Below are 18965 nucleotides of genomic sequence, written 5' to 3' on the forward strand. Positions count from 1 at the left end.
TACATTTCTCAGCCCTAAATGGAACATCTATATTACAGCCCCTTTGCCCACAGCTCAGGGGTCATGATGAAACAGAGGAACAGATTACTTCAAAGCCAGAGGTGGTAGATGACTATAAGGAAATAATCTACTCCAGATACAACAGGGCAGATACACATATTGTGACAACATAGCTTAGGCAACCTCAACCCAGACCAAATGGAAAGCACAGGTGATAATCTAGCCCATGAGTTACAATGCAGTCCTTGGCTGCTGACAATGGAAGAATCAGTTTTCTTTAAGAATGTCACCATTGGTAGGTCAAGGCTGTTCTAGTACGAGGCTACATATCCATGAACACATAGGAAGCATGAATTAGGAAAGATGTTTTCTTCAAGGTGGCCAAGTACAAATAGCCAAAATTATATAATTCCTGATTGTTTTATGGTTCTTCTTGTTGTATGTAGTTTATTATATATGTGTGTAATAATAAAATGTATAAAAAAGAATTAATTTTTAAAAAATTTCTTTAAAAGTCCCGCCCCAGTCTTCCTAGCAATCTATGATGTCATTACCTACCTGCCACTAGGCATCCCACTGTCCAGGAGTATATAATTGGACAAACCCATCTTGTCTTTCTTACCACTTACCTCTTACCTCTCTCTCTCTCTCTCTCTCTCTCTCTCTCTCTCTCTCTCTCTCTCTCTGGTGCCCCCTTCCCTCTCCCTCCATGCTTCTCCATATTAAAAAAAAGACACAAAGTTGAGTGGGAAGGGAAGGAGAAGTATATCTGAGAGGAATTGGGTGAGAGGGTTTGTATAGTCAAAATTAATTGTATAAAATTCTCAAAAATCAAGACATTTTTAAAGAAAAGGCTGAAGGAAAGTAGAAAGGAAAGAAGGAAGGAAGGAAGAAAGGAACCAAGGAAAAGAAGAAATAGAAAAAGAAAGAAAAGAAAGAAAGAAAGAAAGAAAGAAAGAAAGAAAGAAAGAGAATAAAAGAAAGCTTTTTTGTAAGAGTTGGTAAACACTTAGGCTTTGGGGAACAGCATTTCTATGACATGCTGTTTTATAGCAAATTCAGGCCTAGACAATATAAAATGAATGAACATGGCTTTGTTCCAATAAAGCTTTATTTATGGACACTGGAATTTTAATGTTTTCCTTTCTTTTCTTTTGTTAAACCATGTAAAAATAACAAATTCATTCTTAGCTCACAGACTGTGCCATTACAGCAAGCTGAATTTGGCACTTAAATCATAGTTTTCTAACTTGCTGGCTTAACCTCCTCATCATTTTCTCTTTGAGATGTTGAGGTTCAAGACCATCTTGCAGAATGGGGGTGCGGATGGAGCTCAGTTGGTAGAGTATTTGTATATTTGCATGAAGTCCTTAGTTCCATCCCCAGTGCCATAGAAATCAGATGTGGCATCTTATACTGTAATCCCAGCCCTGGGAAGAGGAGGGAAGAGGATCAAAAGCTCCAGTGTCATCCTCTGCTACACAAAGAGTTTGAAGACAGCTTTAACTACATCTGCCCTTGCCAGCAGAAGCAAAAAGAAAGTAGCAGAGAATGTGGTGAATGCTTTTAATCTCAGAACTTGGGAGGCAAAAACAAGCAGGTCTCTGAGTTCAAGACAAGCATGGTCTACATAAAGAGTTTCAGGACAGCCAGAGCTACACAGAGAGACCCTGTTACAAAAAGAAACAAATCACAACAACAACAAAAGCACTTAATAATACATGAAGGTTTCAAATTTCAAGATTGTATGTATGTTTCAACAATCTTTTTAAAAGCCTCATTTTTTGCTACTATGTTAAAAGCAAAATCAGTGTTTTCAAGATGGTTCCTTAAAGATGATTCATTTCTAGAGGTTAGTACTATTGTTCAGTGGAAACATGCACACAGTCTTACATCCCATCCCCAGCACAGCAGAAGGAAAAGAAAAAACAACATGGATCCATTTCTTATCCACTAACAATGTTAAACTACCACAACAAACTGTGTGTGTGCATGTGTGTGTGTGCGCGCACGTGTGTGTGTGTGTGTGTGTGTGTGTGTGTGTGTGTGTGTGTGTAAAAGGAAGAGAATGACCAGCTAGTTGCAATAGCTATAAACAGAAGCTGAGAATTTCCAGACCATGCCTTTAAAGTATAAGTAAGCTTCACCATCAGTACAGTCTGGGGGGGGGGGGCGAGTGTGTGTGCACATGCATGCATGCTCCCTTGTGTGTGTGTGCTGAATTGGCATATAGCACTAGAGCTAGGTTCCATCTCCCTGAAGCTGAGTGACTAGAATTGTGCACTGCTACTAGCAGCCCCTGGGAAACCAAAGTTAAATATTCCTAAAACAGGAATCTAGTTCTGTTATGAAACTCTTCATCATTTTGCCTCCTGACAGCCACAGAAGTCAGCAGAACCAGAGAGGAGTCAGAAGATGAGCAAGTAGCATCTTTAATAAAATTCAAATCCAGAGTCTTTGGGGGTCTTTCACTGCTAGTCTCCAGAGCTCACTATTATCAGCACTATTGCCAAAGTTACTCAAGGGAAAAGAGTGGAGCAGGGAAGACTCCTTTTTGCCTTCTTCTTTAACTTTCCTCTTCCTTGGGAAATGGATAATTTTGGATAGTGTTAAGTATTAAAACTTTCATTGCATCTAAGTAGGTTTTCTATCAAAATCTACAAAAACTACAAATGAAAACATTTCATGCTTCTTTAAAAGGTACTTGTAACAAAATTACCACTTTATTATGACAGATTTTCATCACTGCTATAGAAAATAATAATACTGATAAAATAAAATAAAATAACCCATGAAATACTTTTAAAGTGTAAAATATTGTTTACTGTGAATTTTCTTACTATCACAATGAAAAATCTTCACATCAATACTTGGGACCCCACCATCAAATAGAAATGAAGTTAGCCACTCAATTCATGAATGCATTTCTCAACTTAATAAAGACCCTATGAATTCAGGGGTTCAACTCACCTCCCTCAGGCAAAAGCAGCATAATCATATGTTTTTCTACTGAACTGTGTTCTTCTATAAACATTTGAGAGAGTGCATCTGCTTCACAAATGAAATAGTCAACACTAAGAGCAGTAACAATAAAAATATATGCCTATTTTTATACTATTACGGGGTTATAAAGAAATCATCTGTAATGCTCTCATCTACAAGGATGGAAAAATGATATATAACTGTTACCAAGGAAACAGCAAAGTAAAAAAACTGCATATAAACTATCAAGCAGTTTAATAACCAGAAAATTAGAATACAAAAAACATCTTCAGACAGAGCCATGACACAGTGTGCCACACACAACGAATGCAATCAAGGGTCATAACTCACACAGATGGCTTAAAGGGTCGCCACCACTTGCTAGCTAAATCTAGCTTGGCAGTATTTATTTTAAGTGACAATGATAAGATGTTACTGGGTTCTTGGGAGGCAATTAGTAGACGAATAGTTAAATGCAGGCGCCTCGGAAAGTCAAAGCGCTTGGCTTATTGATCCCAGCACAGATTAATATTCTCTTGGAATGCTCTTTAATGACCACTGTCTTTACTCACAGATCGGACACTTAGCAAATATCAGTTACAGCAAATGCTTTCTGAGTCAACATTTTAAAAGTGAAGTTGCTAAGAACCAGAGACAAGGCTAAGAACCAAACCTAGGGCAACTACATGTGTTCTCCTGTAATTCAGGAGAATTTGAAGCATTCAAGCCACCACACTGATCAAAGTTAAGTCCTTTAAGAAGATTATTCACACTGAAATTAGGGAAATCCTGCCATGTAAGCACTTTTATACTTGATTTCTCTAACAGTGTTTAAAGCACAGACACACACACACACACACACACACACACACACACACACACACACACACACACACACATCCTGTTCTTTCAAGGGCAGAAGCAAACAGCCACCGACACCCGCCCCCCCCCCCACCGGTGCAGAAGCCATCCCTGTTCCAGCTTGAGAGCCACCCTGGAGCTTACACTGAACAAAAGAGGAACTCCAGTAAGCTGGAAGCCTTACTTAGAACAAACATTCTAGTGGATGATGACGTTAGGACAGAAGACAAAATTCACACTCATGTAAAGAATTTTAAACTCTTCTTTTAAAAGAATTTTATCCCTGTCCCCATACACATACAGCCTGGCCTGGATAATTTATAAAACCTCCGACTTGTGAAAATCACAAAGATATCCTAGAAATTAGCAAAAATAGATAGAATAGGTCTTTTGTTGACATACAACACTGACTTCCCCGGGGAACCAAAGTTTAAGGACTATTTGAAGACTATAGATGGTTTGTAAATTCTGCTGGGTTTAGCATGAGGCCACCCAAAATTCTCATTGTTACTTTAGCCTATGCTCTTAACTTTTCTCTCCCCCAGTCCCATTTCCATCTACCACAGAGGCCACCACATCATCCCAGAATCGTCCCTTAGCCCTTTCCCAAACATGATTCTTATTTGATAGCTATTTATTTTCCAGTCATAGGCAGAAACATGTAAGAAGTTAATAGGACTGGGGGGGGGGGAGTGTGAAGCCATGGCTCTTTGAAATAATCAGCATGAAACAAAATAATTTGTCACATTATAGCCATTGACTGCTTCATACATCCCCCCTCTGATCTGCAGGGACTTTTGTGGGTGGCTCTAAGACACATATTTATCTAGCACCCTAGTATCTCTGAGATACCCAGAGTAAGTTACTGGGGATCTTCTCCCTAGAGTAATCTATGTCTGATGTGAAGATTAACCTATACGATTGAGCGCATACGGGGATGGACAGGAAAGAGAAAGAGCTGTGGTTGTTGGCAGTATCCAAACCAGAGAGGGCTAAGAGTGCCTCATATAGGATTGGGAAAAGACAAGTCAATATCTTTCCTGCCTCGGGTTTTTGAGGTTGTTCATCCTTGCTTAATGCAATCCACAATTTCACTCTCATATGAAAAAATAAGTACAATATAGCATCATACTCCCCATAACATTATACTGAAAAAAAAAGTACCTATCTCATAGGGGTTACTCCCCTAGATCTCCAGGGCAGAGGACTGCCAGTGTCAGAGTGTCAGACTCACAAGGAAGTGGGAAGGCATGGTTCTCCAACACCTCTCCTACCCAGCTCTCTCAGTTACTGCCCCAAGCACAAGATATGACTTGTTGGGTTCAAGGAAGGCTTTGGAGGCACAGCAGGGTAGGGGATAGAAGAATTCTGAGCAAATACTACTTTGGTGGCCTCAAAGTGGCAATGTTACTTACTACTCTCTCATTAGCACTGCTGAAAAAAAATTGGCCTGATTCGATTATTTGCCTTCAGTTTCAATCATAACACATCGACTTAGAAGCAAATTTCTAAATCTTCATGGCTTTAGATTTCCACAGTTACTCAAAGAATGGCTGAAACCCTTTCTCTTCTACCTCCATGACTTTGCCATCTGGGTCGCTGCTGGAAACATCCGGGTCAACCTTCAAACTGACTTTTCCAGAGCATGGATGTCTAATTTAGGGGCGGGAAAGGGGGGACACTTTGGGTCTTGCTGCTTGGAAAGCAAGTACCTAAGCTCCAAATACTTCTAGATTTTCCTAGCAAAATAGATTACAACCATCTTCTCTTGGCCCCTTAACATATAGTGTGACCCCTAATAGCCACTCGGGCTTTTCCTAGGGGAAAACAAGCTGCTTTGAATATCTGGTGTGCGAGTCTGTGTGTGTGTGTGTGTGTGTGTGTGTGTGTGTGTGTGTGTGTGTGTGTGTGTGTGTGTGTGCTCTATGCTTGTGATTTTAAAGCCCCATCAGAAAAAGAGAAATAAGTTGAAGGCAGCAGCCTCTGGTCCTCTGGTTTTGGTCCTACCTTAAGCCTGACTGCTCTTTTAAGCTTTTGCTCTTTACAGCCCCCAGAAAAATAAAGCACCAAGTTTCCGCGGTAGCCCTAGGTGCAAAGAAAACCCGCGCGGTCCCTACCTGGAGAGCTTTGCAATCTTCACAAAGCTGAAGACATCCATGCAGGTAGCTTGGGGACCCCAGAGCCTGGTGGCTCCGCTGCCCCTTCTCACGCCAGCAAAGGCAGCCTCAGCAGCCCCATGGCCAGGACTTCAGTGCGCCTGGGGCTTGAGTGGCGGCAGAGGGTGGTGGCGGAGACCCAGGAGGGCCAGTACCTGGAGGCGGCGGCTGCTACCCCCCTCCGGCCGTGAGCTGCGTGTGCATCCCCAAGCAGGACCATTGATGGGCGCCCGCTTCGGGAAAACTCAATGGAGAGGGAGCCGCCGGGCAGGGCGCAAGCAGCGAGGGCGGGGTGCGCGGCCCGGGTCCTGCGCCCCGCCCTGAGAGCTCTGGCCCTGAGGACCGTCAGGCGCCCAGAGGACCCGAGGCCAGGGCGAGGGGTGCCTCTCCTGCTTCCCAGCCCTTGGGGCCCAGTGTCCCACGCACCGAAGATCGCAGACTGAACCAGGAGGCGGCGGGCAAGCTTGGCACACGCGCAGGCACCCCTCACAGCACTGCAGCTGCCTCCCTGCCTCCTTCCCCAAGCCGAGTCCCTTTCTCGACTCCCTACCCCCACCCGCCCAGGGGGAGGGGGCACTTTCTTGTCACCCGCTCCCGAAGCCTCCAGATCCTTCAGATCTGCTCCAACGGTCCTTAGCGTGCTGCAGGACCGTGAAACACTACCTCCAGCTTCCAAAAACCATAGGGAGAGCAATGCAACTGCAGGCGGCCCTAGGCTTCCGTAAACAGAATTAGGGATTGGGAAGGAGCAAAGATGATCCTGACGGGATCATTTGTTGAGGGGAAGGGAAGAGAGGTGCCCAGCGGAGTGGGTTCGATTTGGAGAGCTCCAGAGTTCCCTCTGCTTTCCCTGAACCACCGGAGCGAGACGTGGCTGCTGGGCTAGCTCGAAAGGTGTGTTCTTTGGACAGCAGCACCAGGGCAGCGTCGGTGAAATAACCACAGGATGCATCTGAGGGATGCAGGGATAAACACAGCTGCTCCTTACTAGCGGAGAAGAGAACTCAGGGTCCCAGGAACTGGGGTGGGGGCGGGGTGCAGCGCTAATTAGGAGGGGCTGAGGATGACAGGGAAGAGAATGGTTGCAAGTGGGGTCTGGCGGGCGGAGCAAGCTGCCTTTTCAAATCGAGGGTGGGCAAAATCTGGAAAGGGGAGGGGGACAGAAACCTTGCCCGAGAAACACAAACACTGAACACTCACCTTAGACAGAGTAAACTCCAAGTTGCAGCCATTTAGAACTCCTAGGCTTGCTTCTCTTTTACATAATTACCTTGGGTAATCACGCCTGTTCCTTAACTCACTGCTAATGTTTCCTGGAGGCTCAGGCTTCTTTCAGGGCTTCCCCTTCTTTTTCTTCTTTCTCTTGGAGTCTAAAGGAGTCTTCTCCTAGACCCTTCACAATTTCTCCCCAGAGTCGGTGAAGGTCAGCTGGCTTCACTAGAGTGCATACTCCCACCCGCAGACAGCTCTCACCGGGCAACAGGGCCACCGCAAAGAGCCAATGCCTCCCGTGTAAGATTGGAGGCTCTGGCTTGGAGGCTCCAGCTAGCCAGTGTCTCTCTCCCTCTCTCTCTCTCTCTCTCTCTCTCTCTCTCTCTCTCTCTCTCTCTCTCTCTCTCTCTCTCTCTCTCTCTCTCTCTCTCTCTCTCTCCAAGGGATTAAGGAAAAGGAAATAGGTTTAAACTTCCCAGACTTCTGCTTCTGCTGTTATATTTAAAGTCTTCAATATTCAGACCCAGTACTTCCATGTTATTTTTAAGGCATTTCTCTCCAAATTAAACATAAAATCAGTAGCAATCTGTACAATCTAGATGAAATAAAACTCAGGCATAAATTACTGATTTTCTGTTGAAAAGGCAGGGCAATTTTCCTTTAGCTTCTTATAGGCAGCCTAGTTTAATGTAAATTCTGTAACTTCTGGAGTCCAGAAGGCAAGAAAGACATTGGTTTTTTAACACCCTATTGTTTGCATAAAATAATGATAGTTTTGGTAAGCTTTATAATTTTTAAAGCACGTGTGTATTTGAACCTCATAGCAACCCTGTCATATAAGGCAACATGCTGAAAAAGAGAAATTCTGTTTTATGACAGTCTATTCTCAAAGATAGATTAGAAAAACAAACACACAAACCACTAACACACTTAGACACAATCACATACACCCACACATAAAACACCATGGATCAGAAAAAGACTACCTATCTGAACTAAACGGTATAAATGCTCTATTCCTCTGTCAAACCAAAGTCTCTGTCAAACAACTACCAACAAATACCTAGATGCTGGGACACTCTAAATTCTGGATCTTCTCCCCTCTTCTCTCCATTCTCTTCTCCCTCTGTTCCCCTCATCCCAAACACTAACCTTGTTCTGGCCACACTTGCTTCCTTGCTATTCTCCAAACTTAGCTTTCAACCTTAGGCTTTTAGTCTAAGTTACTTCCTTTTGCAGTGGGTTACTCCCTGAGCCTGGAATATTCTTCCATCAGATATCTGCATGGTTGGCTCTTGATGCTAGCAATTCTTCACGAAAATACTACTTTCACAAAAACATGTTGAAATTGGAAGACCCCAAGACTCTGGACTCCAAGAATCCATTAGCTTGTTATTGTTTTATATTTTGTTTGTTTTTCCTGTTGCCATAGCACTTATCACCCAGTAGCATATTATATAATTTATTTTTAGCATCAATGCCTTCTGAATCTTCCACTGGCATGAAAGTTACACAAGGACAGAGATCTGTCTTTGGTTTTGTTTTTTACTGTGTGATCCAATGTCTAGAATCTGGATATAGAAATGCCTTAATAAATAATGTTGAATGAACTGCATGCTTTTTAAATTCACAGTCAAAGCACCCTTACCATCTGAAATAAGTACTGTTGCCTTTGTGGCCTCATAGCTGATGTTTATACCTCTCACAACCACTCCCCTTACACCCTCTGTCCTCTTTTGGATTACTAATGATGGTGGAGAAAATCGTTTCTTGTTCTTCCAGTTGTTTAGCGCTCTCTCTTGCCCCCCCCCCAGTCTTTCTACTCTCCTCCCAATAAAGTGGAAACTGACATCTTCCCTCCATCTCTGTTTCAACATCTCATAGCAGAGGATCCTCTTAGCATCTATTGGCAATGGACCAACTCTCTGATGGGTTAAGGGAAAAATCAAGCAATGCTTTTGGAGCATGTGCTTTGAAAAAATGTTTGGGTTCAGGCTGGTATATCTGAAGTAAGGCCTGTCTTTAAAAAAAAAAAAAGAAGAAGAATTGTTGTTCATGTTAACAGAACAATTGGAAAAACTTTTTTAAAGAAAAAAAAAGAATACCCAATTAAGGAAGAACTAGTGTATGGTTTTAGGATATAGCTTAGGGGTAGAGTACCTACCTAGCATGCAGAAGATCAAGAATTCAGTCTCCAGCTTTGAACTAATAATCTATTGCAGATATCACATAGCTATTTATTTAGCAGTGAATGTGACAGGAAATAGGCATTTTATGTACTTGTAAAGAAAGCCTCCCTTCAACACATCTGGTCTACCTGGAACAGCTGGCATTGGGGTTTCTTGCTGTGCCAATTTCTGCACTACAATTATGAATGGTACAGATGCCTCCTCTCCATAGCAAAACAGTCACCAGGGGAAATGACTGCCTTTTCCTGGCTTTTATTCTCCTGCAATAGAGTAATTGTCTGGTATGTTTTCTAATGGATTGATAGCATTTTCTAAAGCTAAGGCCTCCCCTTCCCACACCTTTGTTTCTTAACTCCCCTGAAACATGCTAACACAGTTTATACCTCTGAGCCAGCCTGGCAGCCAGGATGAGCTCTGAGTGGCTGGTCTCTCAGCCCCATCCCTCTCTGTGTGCCAGATGTGTGCAGCAAAGAAGCTGTGAGAGATTTCTTTGTCTAGCATGAAACAGTTATGCCTAAAACAAACAAAAAGCCCCGAGTTGAATTTTGAGGACCTCTGTGATTTTCTGAAGATTCAGCTGCTGCCCGAATAATCTCAAAGGCCCTACTTGATCCTGCAGAGTTCCACATCAGAAACTATTTCTCAGCCTTGTGAAAATAACTGCTTAATTTGTTTTGCTTGGAACCAACATTCTGACAAATAGACATACTGTCAAACTCGGTTGGATACTCTTATGTATCCAACTCTTATGTATTCAGCCATCAGATTAAGTGCAAGTTCTGTAACTCATCTGAGACTCAGTTTCCCCATGTCTGAAACACAAATAATAACATAATACTACCATACTAACATGACTTGAAATTTGGCTCCATGGGAGTTGAGCTGGTAACTCCAGAAAGATTTGTATAAGCACCTTGATTGACCTTAAAAATGTTTCTTCCTTTGAGTGCACAACTGTAAAGTTGAGGGTGGAGTTGTGCAGGGACTAACCAAAAGTGAGCACCATTGCCTACAAATACAATGCATATTCATAAGGCCAGTCACCAAATCTCTGAATCATGTTATATTTTGTGTCCTGGAGGTCTCTCAGAGGCAAGAGTATGGAATTTCCTCAGCACTGTTGAGTCTTTCTCTAAATCATGTCCTGGGAATCCACTATGGGGCTTGATGTTTTTCATAATAAAGAGGATGAGGCTTTTTTCTTGATAATACCAGTGAGTAAATAAAAGCAAAGCATCCATGTATTTAATATCTATTTGTGGAGATCCTACCATGTACCACAGATTGTTCTAGGCAACAATGTAAGATTCTGTTCATATAGTCTGCTTATATGTAAGGAGCGTAGGGTTTATGGTGGTTTGAATGAGAACAAAAATGACTCCCATAGCCATATATGTTTGAATACTTGGTCCCTAGTTGGTGGAACTCTTTTAAGAAGAATTCGGAGGTGTGGACTTGTTGGAGAAGGTGTGTCATTGAGGGTTGAGTTTGGTGCTTCAGTTCCCAAAATAAGGCCCAGTCTCATTCTCTGTGACGCCAACTTGTTGATCAGGATGGAGGTCTTAGTTATTGCCCCAGCACCATGTCTGTCTGCCTGCTGCCATTTTCCCCACCATCATGGCTCACTCTCTGAAACTGTAAGCAATACACCAATCGAATTCTTTCTTTTATAAGTTGCCTTTGTTATGTCTCATTACAGCAACAAAAAAAGTAATTAAGAAAGACGTAGACAAGAGTCAATAAGAAGGAGGAGGAGGATAATAAAAATAAATAAGAAATGGCTATAAGTAAAAAAAATAGATGATGATGTGCAAAAAATGAAATTCACTTTTATTAGAACAGAGTCATCAGGTGGGTACTTAAGATACAGTAGTTAGAGAAGAGTTCTTTAAGGAAATGACATTGAACCAGAGACAAGATGAACAGGAAACTGCCCTCATTCAAGGTTCGTGATGAAGAATGCACCACATAGAAAGAACAACAAGGACATTAACAACCACAGAGGCCCCGAGGCAAGAACAGCTGGGGCATGCTTGAAAACTCAGAAGGCTATCAGTGTGTCTGTCTTCAGAGTAGTGTGTTTGGGGACTGCAGAAATGGTTCAGCAATTGAGAGCATTGGCTGCTCTTCTAGAAGAACCAGGTTCAGTTGCTAGAACCCACATATCAATTCACAGCTATCTGTCCCTGCAGACCAATGGGATCCAATGCCTCTTTCCAGCCTTCACAGGCACTGCAAATACGTGGTGCACAGACAAGGGTGCAGGCCAAATACCCATAAACATAAAGTAATTTTTAAAAATCTAAAAAATGTACTGATTTCAAATTTTTTTAAAGATCGGGTAGTAGACAAAAACACCTTTAATCTGGCACTCAGAAGACAGAAACTGGTGGATCTCTGTGAGTTCAAGGACAGCCTCGTCTATAGCAAGTTCTAAGACACCCAGAACAATATATAGAGAGATCCAGTCACAGATAAACAAATATATATTTTCATATTGTTTCTTAGAAACCTGTTCTTTTCTAATGAGAGACAGAAAGGAAGTGGATCTAGATTAGAGGAGAAGTGCAAAGGAACTAGAAGGTACAGAAGGAGGGGAAACCATAAACAGGATATAGTATGTGAGTAAAGAATATATTTACATAAAAGGAAAATATTAATGGATAAAAGTAAATGGAGAAAGTGAATGGCTCATAGCCATTCATTGTTCTCTACTCCCTGATTCTAGATGAAATGTGCCTTAGTCAGGTTTTCTATTGCTGTGAAGAGACACCATGACCACAGGAACTATTAGAAAGAAAAACATTTAATTGGGGCTGGCTTACAGTTTCAGAGGCTTAGTCATCGCAAGAAGTATAGCAGCATACAGGCAGACATGGTGCTGGAGGAGCAGAGACTTCCACATCTGTATCCACAGGCAGCAAGAAAAGGGTGTGAGCTACACTGGGTATAGCTTGAGCATATGAGACCTCAAAGCCCACCTCAACAGTGACACTCTTCCTCCAACAAGGCCACACCTACTCCAACAAGGCCACAGCTCCTAATAGTGTCAATCAATCCCCATTGGCCAATCATTAAAACACATAAGTCTATGGAGGCCATTCCCATTCAATCTGATTCAAGCTATTGCAGCTTTTACTCCTCTACCCTGATGGGTTGTACTTTTCCGCTATGGGCCAGAATAAAGTCCTTCTCCTTTAAAGATAGATAAATCGATAGATAGATAGATAGATAGATAGATAGATAGATAGATAGATAACTGGAGGGATGTTTCAATAGTTAAAAGCATGTATTGCTCTTCCAGAAGATTGATTCCCAAAACCCACATCAGGCAGCTCACTACTTCTAGCTACATTTCTCTAGGAATCTGACACCTCTGACCTGTGGCACTAGCACTCACATATACATACCACCACCATACCTATAATTTGCAAATAATTTGCTGGAGAGATGGCTCAGTGCCTAAGAGCACTCTTTGCTCTTGCAGAAGGCCTGAGTTCAACTCCCAGTCCCACATAGTGGCTCACCACTATCAACTGCAATACCAATGGTTCTGTGTTAGTTTTATGTCAAACTTGTTACAAGCTTGAGTCATTTGGGATGACTCTCAGTTGAGAAAATGACTCCACGAGGAAAGTCTGTAGAGCATTTTCTTGATTAATGACCGATATGGGAAGGCCCAGCCTAATGTATATGCTGTCAACCCTGGGCAGTTGATCCTGAGTTGTATAAGAAAGCAGGCTGAAGATGCTGAAAAGACAGCTCAGTGATTAAGAGCACTGGATGTTCTTCCAAAGGTCCCTGGTTCAATTACCAACACCCACAGGATGGCTCACCGCCATTAGGGATCTCAGGACTTCTTCAGGCCTCTGAGGGCACTGCAGGTACACTGTGCACAGACATAGATGCAGAAAAACACCTGTGCAAATAAAGTAAATAAAATCTAAAAGAGAGAGAGAGAGAGAGAGAGAGAGAGAGAGAGAGAGAGAGAGAGAGAGAGAGAAACCGGGTTAAGCAACCCATGAGGAGCAAGCCAGTAAGCAGAATTTCTCCATGATGTCTGCTTTACTTCTTGCTTCCAAGTTTCTTCCCTGTTTGAGATCCTGCCTTGACTTCCCCCAGGGATAGACTATAACCTGGAAGTACAACATGATATAAACCCTTTAAAAAAAAGGTGTTGCTTTTGATTGCTGTGTTTCATTACAACAATAGAAACTCCAAATAAGATAGTATCCAATGCCTCTTCTGACCTTGGGCACCAGGCACTGAAGGTTATGCACATACCTATAATGGATATAAACATCTTTTTGTTTTGATCCCAAGTGTGGGATGTGAAACAAACTTGTGTAAGGGTGTGTGGTGTTTGTCTTCTGGAAACAGACTTATGAGAGAACAGGTGATGTTTGTCCATGAGAAAAAGAACTGCCTCTTTCAGTAGCGTGGTCTTTGCCAACTGATAAACATCCTAGTATGGACTCTGGGAGGAGATGTGTGTGTGTGTGTGTGTGTGTGTGTGTGTGTGTGTGTGTGTGTGTGTGTGTATCCCAAAACAAGATGTTGGGCCTTTTGGTCTTGGCGTCATTCCTTACTGTTCAGCTATTCATCACTCTACATTGAGACAATCCTAGAGAGAACAGCTCCTAGAGAGAAATGCTCCAGAGAATGCTTTGAGGTTCTGGGTTCCAGCTGCTGATACGGGTTCTGGCTGCTGCAGTTGCACTCACATTTTCTAAATTGCTGGTTTGCTGTTTAACGGGTCTGCTGGAATCCTGCCAGTATAATTGCTCCAAAGAACTGAATCTAAAAAGGTCTACTTCTCTTATTCCCATTAACCTCTTTCCTTTCCTACCTAGGGTAGGTGGGTTGGAAGGGAGGTATAAGCATTAAAGAACCCCAAATAAATTAGGTTTGAAAAAGTAGAAAGTCTAGAGGTGGGGGGGGCCTATAAAAACATGTTTACATCTACTACTACACATACATATATCCAGAGAAAACACATTAAATAAATCTTTTTAAAAAACCAATAAAAAATAAAAATCAATCTCTGAAATCATAAAGAAAAAAGTGTGTGGAAGAAGAGGGTGGAAAGATGAGTCTAAGACTAAGAGAATTTGCTGCTCCTTACGAAAGACCTGGGTTCAGTTCCCAGCATTCATATGACAGCTCACCATCATCTGTAACTCCAGTACCAGAGAGATCTGCTGCCCTCTTCTGTCAATTTTGGGCCCTGCAAACACACAGTGTGCAAATACACATGCAGGCAAACACTCATACATAAAATCAAAATAAATAAATAAAATCTTAAAAAGGGTATTGTGTTAATCAAATAGATGAATGGATATAGAAAACAGAATATACAAATATACACAACAGAACTTTGTTTAGCTTTAAAAAGAACAAAGTTATGACATCTTCAGGAAAATAAACAGAGATATAAATAAATACATTAAGTAAAATAAGCCAGATTTCTTTGGAAAAAGAACTGTTATTTTTCCTTCTATATATAGAAACTATATTTAAATTCATATGTGCAGACAAGTATATTGGGGACATGAAAATAGACAGGGAACTCAGGGAACTATAAGTGAGAGGCATAAAGGTAGGGCGATAAAAACAGGGTAATAGAATATATGTGACATAAAAGCATAAGGAAGAACTATTTGAGGAAAGAAAAGTTCAGCAAGGGGAGATGGGATGGGCAATGAAGCAAATAATTTGAATAAAAACAATGATTATATTGATATATATGTATGAAAATATCACAAAAAACTCATTATTGGATCTGGAGATAAATTCTCAGGGATTAAGATCACTGGTTGCTTGTAGAGGACCTGGTTTGACTCCAAGAACCAACCCACATAGTGGCTCACAACCATCTATAACTGCAGTTTGAGGGGATCTGAAGCTCTCTTCTGACTTCCTTAGCCACTAAGTACCAACATCCCGCACAAACATGCAAACATGCAAAACACTCACAGACATACAATAAAATAACCTTTTAAAATTCTTAAAGTAAATTTAAAAATTAAATAAAAACAATAATAAAATGTGAGAAGAGAACTGTGTTGAATGAAGTGATATTTGGTGACTTGCTGGGGACATGGGTATATAGGCCAGAAGAGGTGGCTGGTCCCACTATGTAATGAGGAATTGTAGAAGGACAGGTTTTTTTTAACATAAATATTCATTTTATAGAAGAACAGTTTAGCATAGAGGCATGGTCATGTTTCTAAGTTGACTTGCACTCTTCAGTGAACTGAATGTGTAGGCCCAAAAGTGATGTTATAGCTCAATTAAATCATCCAAGTAGGTGGCAGTGAGCACAGAGAGGAATGGGACAAGATGGTTTGATAGCCACATTTGAGGAACCTGCTAAAGATGATCTGTGGATACATAGGTTGTAGAAGCTAGGAAGAGAGGAAATGAGCAAAGTCACTGCTGCATGGCATTTAAAAAAAAAGTGGTTAAACCATATATACCATATAAAATGTGGAGATTCTTTCATAATTGTGTGCCCAAGTGCTCTGCTATGCCTCTGTTTCTTACAAACATATATGACACAACAATCCTCCAGAATCTTTGATTCTGTGGCCTGCTCAAGGCCCTCAAGAGGAACTTTCTCTTTATCCTATGTCTGCATTGTTCCTAAAGTACTGGATCATTTCCAGGTGACTTAAACCATTCAGTTCTTTTTATTTTGAGAAAAGGATTCATGTATCCCAGGCTGACTTTAAACTTGGTGTATGAAAAAGGATGACATTGGATTGCTGATGCACCTACCTCTACTTTCCCAGTGTTCATTACAGATATGAGTCACCACAACCAGTTTATGCAATCCTTGGATTGGAACCCAGAGGTTGTATGTATGTTAGGCATCCTAGTTAGTATTTATTGCCCACTTGACACAATCAGGAGTAGCTGGAAAGAAGGAGTCTCAACTGAGAAGTTGCCTAGAGATTTGGGAGGGCCCAGCCCACTTTGGGCATTGCCACCCTGGGCAGGTGGTCCTTGTTTGTATAAGCAAGTTAGCTGAACACAGCCCTAGTGAGTAAACCAGTAAGCCTCTGCCTCTCTGAGTGTTGGAATTACAGGCATGTACCACTGTGCCTGGCTCCTTCCTTATTACTCTTATCTCACTCTTCCCCATCATGTTGACCTGTTGACTTGGCATCAGAGTTTCAGCACTTCTGCTTAAGTGTCAGAGTTAACTTTCTAGGTGATCTCACTGGCTTTGGTGATGCTTAACACCGGCTATAGGTGATGGTTCTGACTTGGAGTTCTCATCTCTCGTGACTCCTTAAACATTTCTATATATGATGTTTAATATGTACCTGGAACTTTATGTGTCTTTAGAGTAATTACTATAGAGAAGACCCGACTATCTCCAACTGCTGACACTTACTCCATCACTCTAGCTGCTTCATTTCAAAACCCGAAAGTCATCTTTTACTTTTTCCATTTAAACCTCCTCTTAAACCGGTAACCAAGTCTTTCAGATTTACTTTCAAAATTGACCCAAACTTGATCTATTGGTGGCAAGTCACTGTGAGCCCTGCATTCAAGAACAATTGGGAGCCAGAAGTGGGGAGGTTGCCTCAATTTCAAGGCCAACCTGGTTTTCCTTGCAAGTTCCAGGCCAGCTAGCCAAAGTTCTGCAGATTTTGTATTCAAACCACAACAAAAGAAAACAAAAATCTGAAACATTTACATATCTGAATAAATAAACTATGGTCACTTACAGAAACAACCACTGTCTCTGGCCCAGAAAACTGCAATGGCCTATAAACTGGTAACCCTGCACCCTTCACTGATCCCTGTACTCAACAGGATGTGTTGTATCTTCCAGGATAATTCTGCATGGTATCCAAATACAAAAACTCCATTCTTAAGCACTTTAATTGTATATTATGGGGATCGAATCATGGCCACAGACATGCCAAGCACATGCTCTGCCACTTAACACCATTTTTCTTCTAGTTATCTACACTGCACTTCATACCATAGGATTTTTTAAAGTCTGGTTTACGGTTTCATCTACCAGAATGTATATTACATAAAATGAGGGGTGAAGGATCAAGGAACTAATGCATCAACTATGTCTGATAACAACAAAGTGATCTGCTTAGAGTCACAGATGCTTAGCAGCAGATGAAGGATCAAAATTCAGAGTCATCTGTGTCCCACCATCTAATGTGTCTCAAAGCTGAACTAGTTCGTAGTGCAGAGCAGGTTTTAGAGCACAGCCAACCCAGGAACAAGGGAAGGCTTCCTCAAGGTGGTAAGTTAGACCCTGAAAGGGCACAATCCATGTAGATACCCTAAAGGCAAGATGAGTGTTCAGTGGGCTGTCATGATTCAGGGCATACTGTAGCAAGATAATCAAAGGAACAAAGCAGAATTGGGTATACAAGGAAGGTTAGTGGGCTGAGGCTTTCTTCTTCAGGGAGAAGAGAGACAAATGATGATGTTTGACATGCAGGCCATAGGCCATAAGATGTGTGTCTGTGTGTGTGTGTACACATATACATACATATTATACATATATATGCCTCACTGTTCTTTAAATTCTAAAGGGAAAAAAATGGATCAATAGCTTCCATGAATCCTGAAGCAAAAAGAAAATATGGAATGATAGTCTCCTGTGTGAAGAGGGAAGAGACCCTAACCTAAAGGCCATCACTTTGACCGTTCAACTAAGACATTCCTGTGAGCTTTCTCTGAACCTAGTTTGAGAACTGAAACATGGAGAGTCATGGAGTGATTTGAAGTGAAAAATGGCCTTGTCTGGTGGGTAGTTTAATTAGATTCTTCTGGTGACTGTTGGAAAATGACCGAAAATAAAAAAGGCAGTCAGAAGAAGAGAAGGTCTATAGCAGAAACTGGAGGGCTGGAGAATAGGAGTAGGACTGATGGCTCAGATATTAAACTAAGTGGGGCATTGTACTTGAGATTCCAGCACCAAAGGCAGAAATGGAGTGTGCTGGCCAGCTAGATTAGCCACATATTTGAGCTCTGGGTTCAATGGAAAGATATGCCCTAAACAAATAAGGTGGAGAGTGAGCAGCATTGATACACATATACAAAAACAGCAATATGAGATTACACATATTCAAACATGCATGTATACACACATACACATGAAAGGGTGGAGAGAAAGGATGCAAAATTGGTGTTGAAGTAAAAATTATCAGGACTGTTTGGTGATGTATGAAAATTGGTAGAGCAGAATAAAAGAATCCACCAAATGTTGGACCTGAAGCTTAAGCCAATGGGAATGTCCCTAAGACAAAGTTTAAGAAGAAAAAAATTGTGTTCACTTTGTCACATAATGACTTAAATGGGCCATAAAGCTCTCACTTGATGTTTGGATAATATTCAAGCTATGAGTCTGAACCTGAAAGGTGCTTGAGACACATTATTGAGCCACTAAATAGGTTTTATTTAGTAAAAATATTAATTTACCTTCTGTAGAGGGGTTTGGTAGTCAGTTGGGAAACTGTGTTCCCAGCTGTTGGATAAATGGTTAAAGAAAAGAATTTTTTAGGAAGTTATGTAAATGATTGAA

At 41.5% G+C, this 18965-nt stretch overlaps 1 protein-coding gene across 8 annotated transcripts in view; it reads right to left on the reverse strand.

Moving 5' to 3' along the window:
* The window catches only part of FRMPD4 (FERM and PDZ domain containing 4), a 919852-nt gene that overhangs the window by 632558 nt on the left and 268329 nt on the right, over positions 1–18965 (reverse strand). For 2 of the 8 annotated variants that reach the window (XM_084789372.1, XM_084789375.1), the window contains exon 1: positions 7200–7645. The exons of 4 other annotated variants lie outside the window; for them this stretch is intronic. In XM_084789372.1, the coding sequence (XP_084645498.1) occupies positions 7200–7231 (32 nt within the window). In that variant the 5' untranslated portion in view covers positions 7232–7645. Of the gene's footprint in view, positions 1–5960; positions 6745–7199; positions 7646–18965 lie in introns of those variants that run through there. 2 more of the 8 variants (XM_084789371.1, XM_084789373.1) reach the window with 2 other exon arrangements.

The sequence above is a fragment of the Acomys minous genome (assembly GCF_964271855.1).
Source record: "Acomys minous genome assembly, chromosome: 7".
Classification (NCBI taxonomy): domain Eukaryota; kingdom Metazoa; phylum Chordata; class Mammalia; order Rodentia; family Muridae; genus Acomys; species Acomys minous.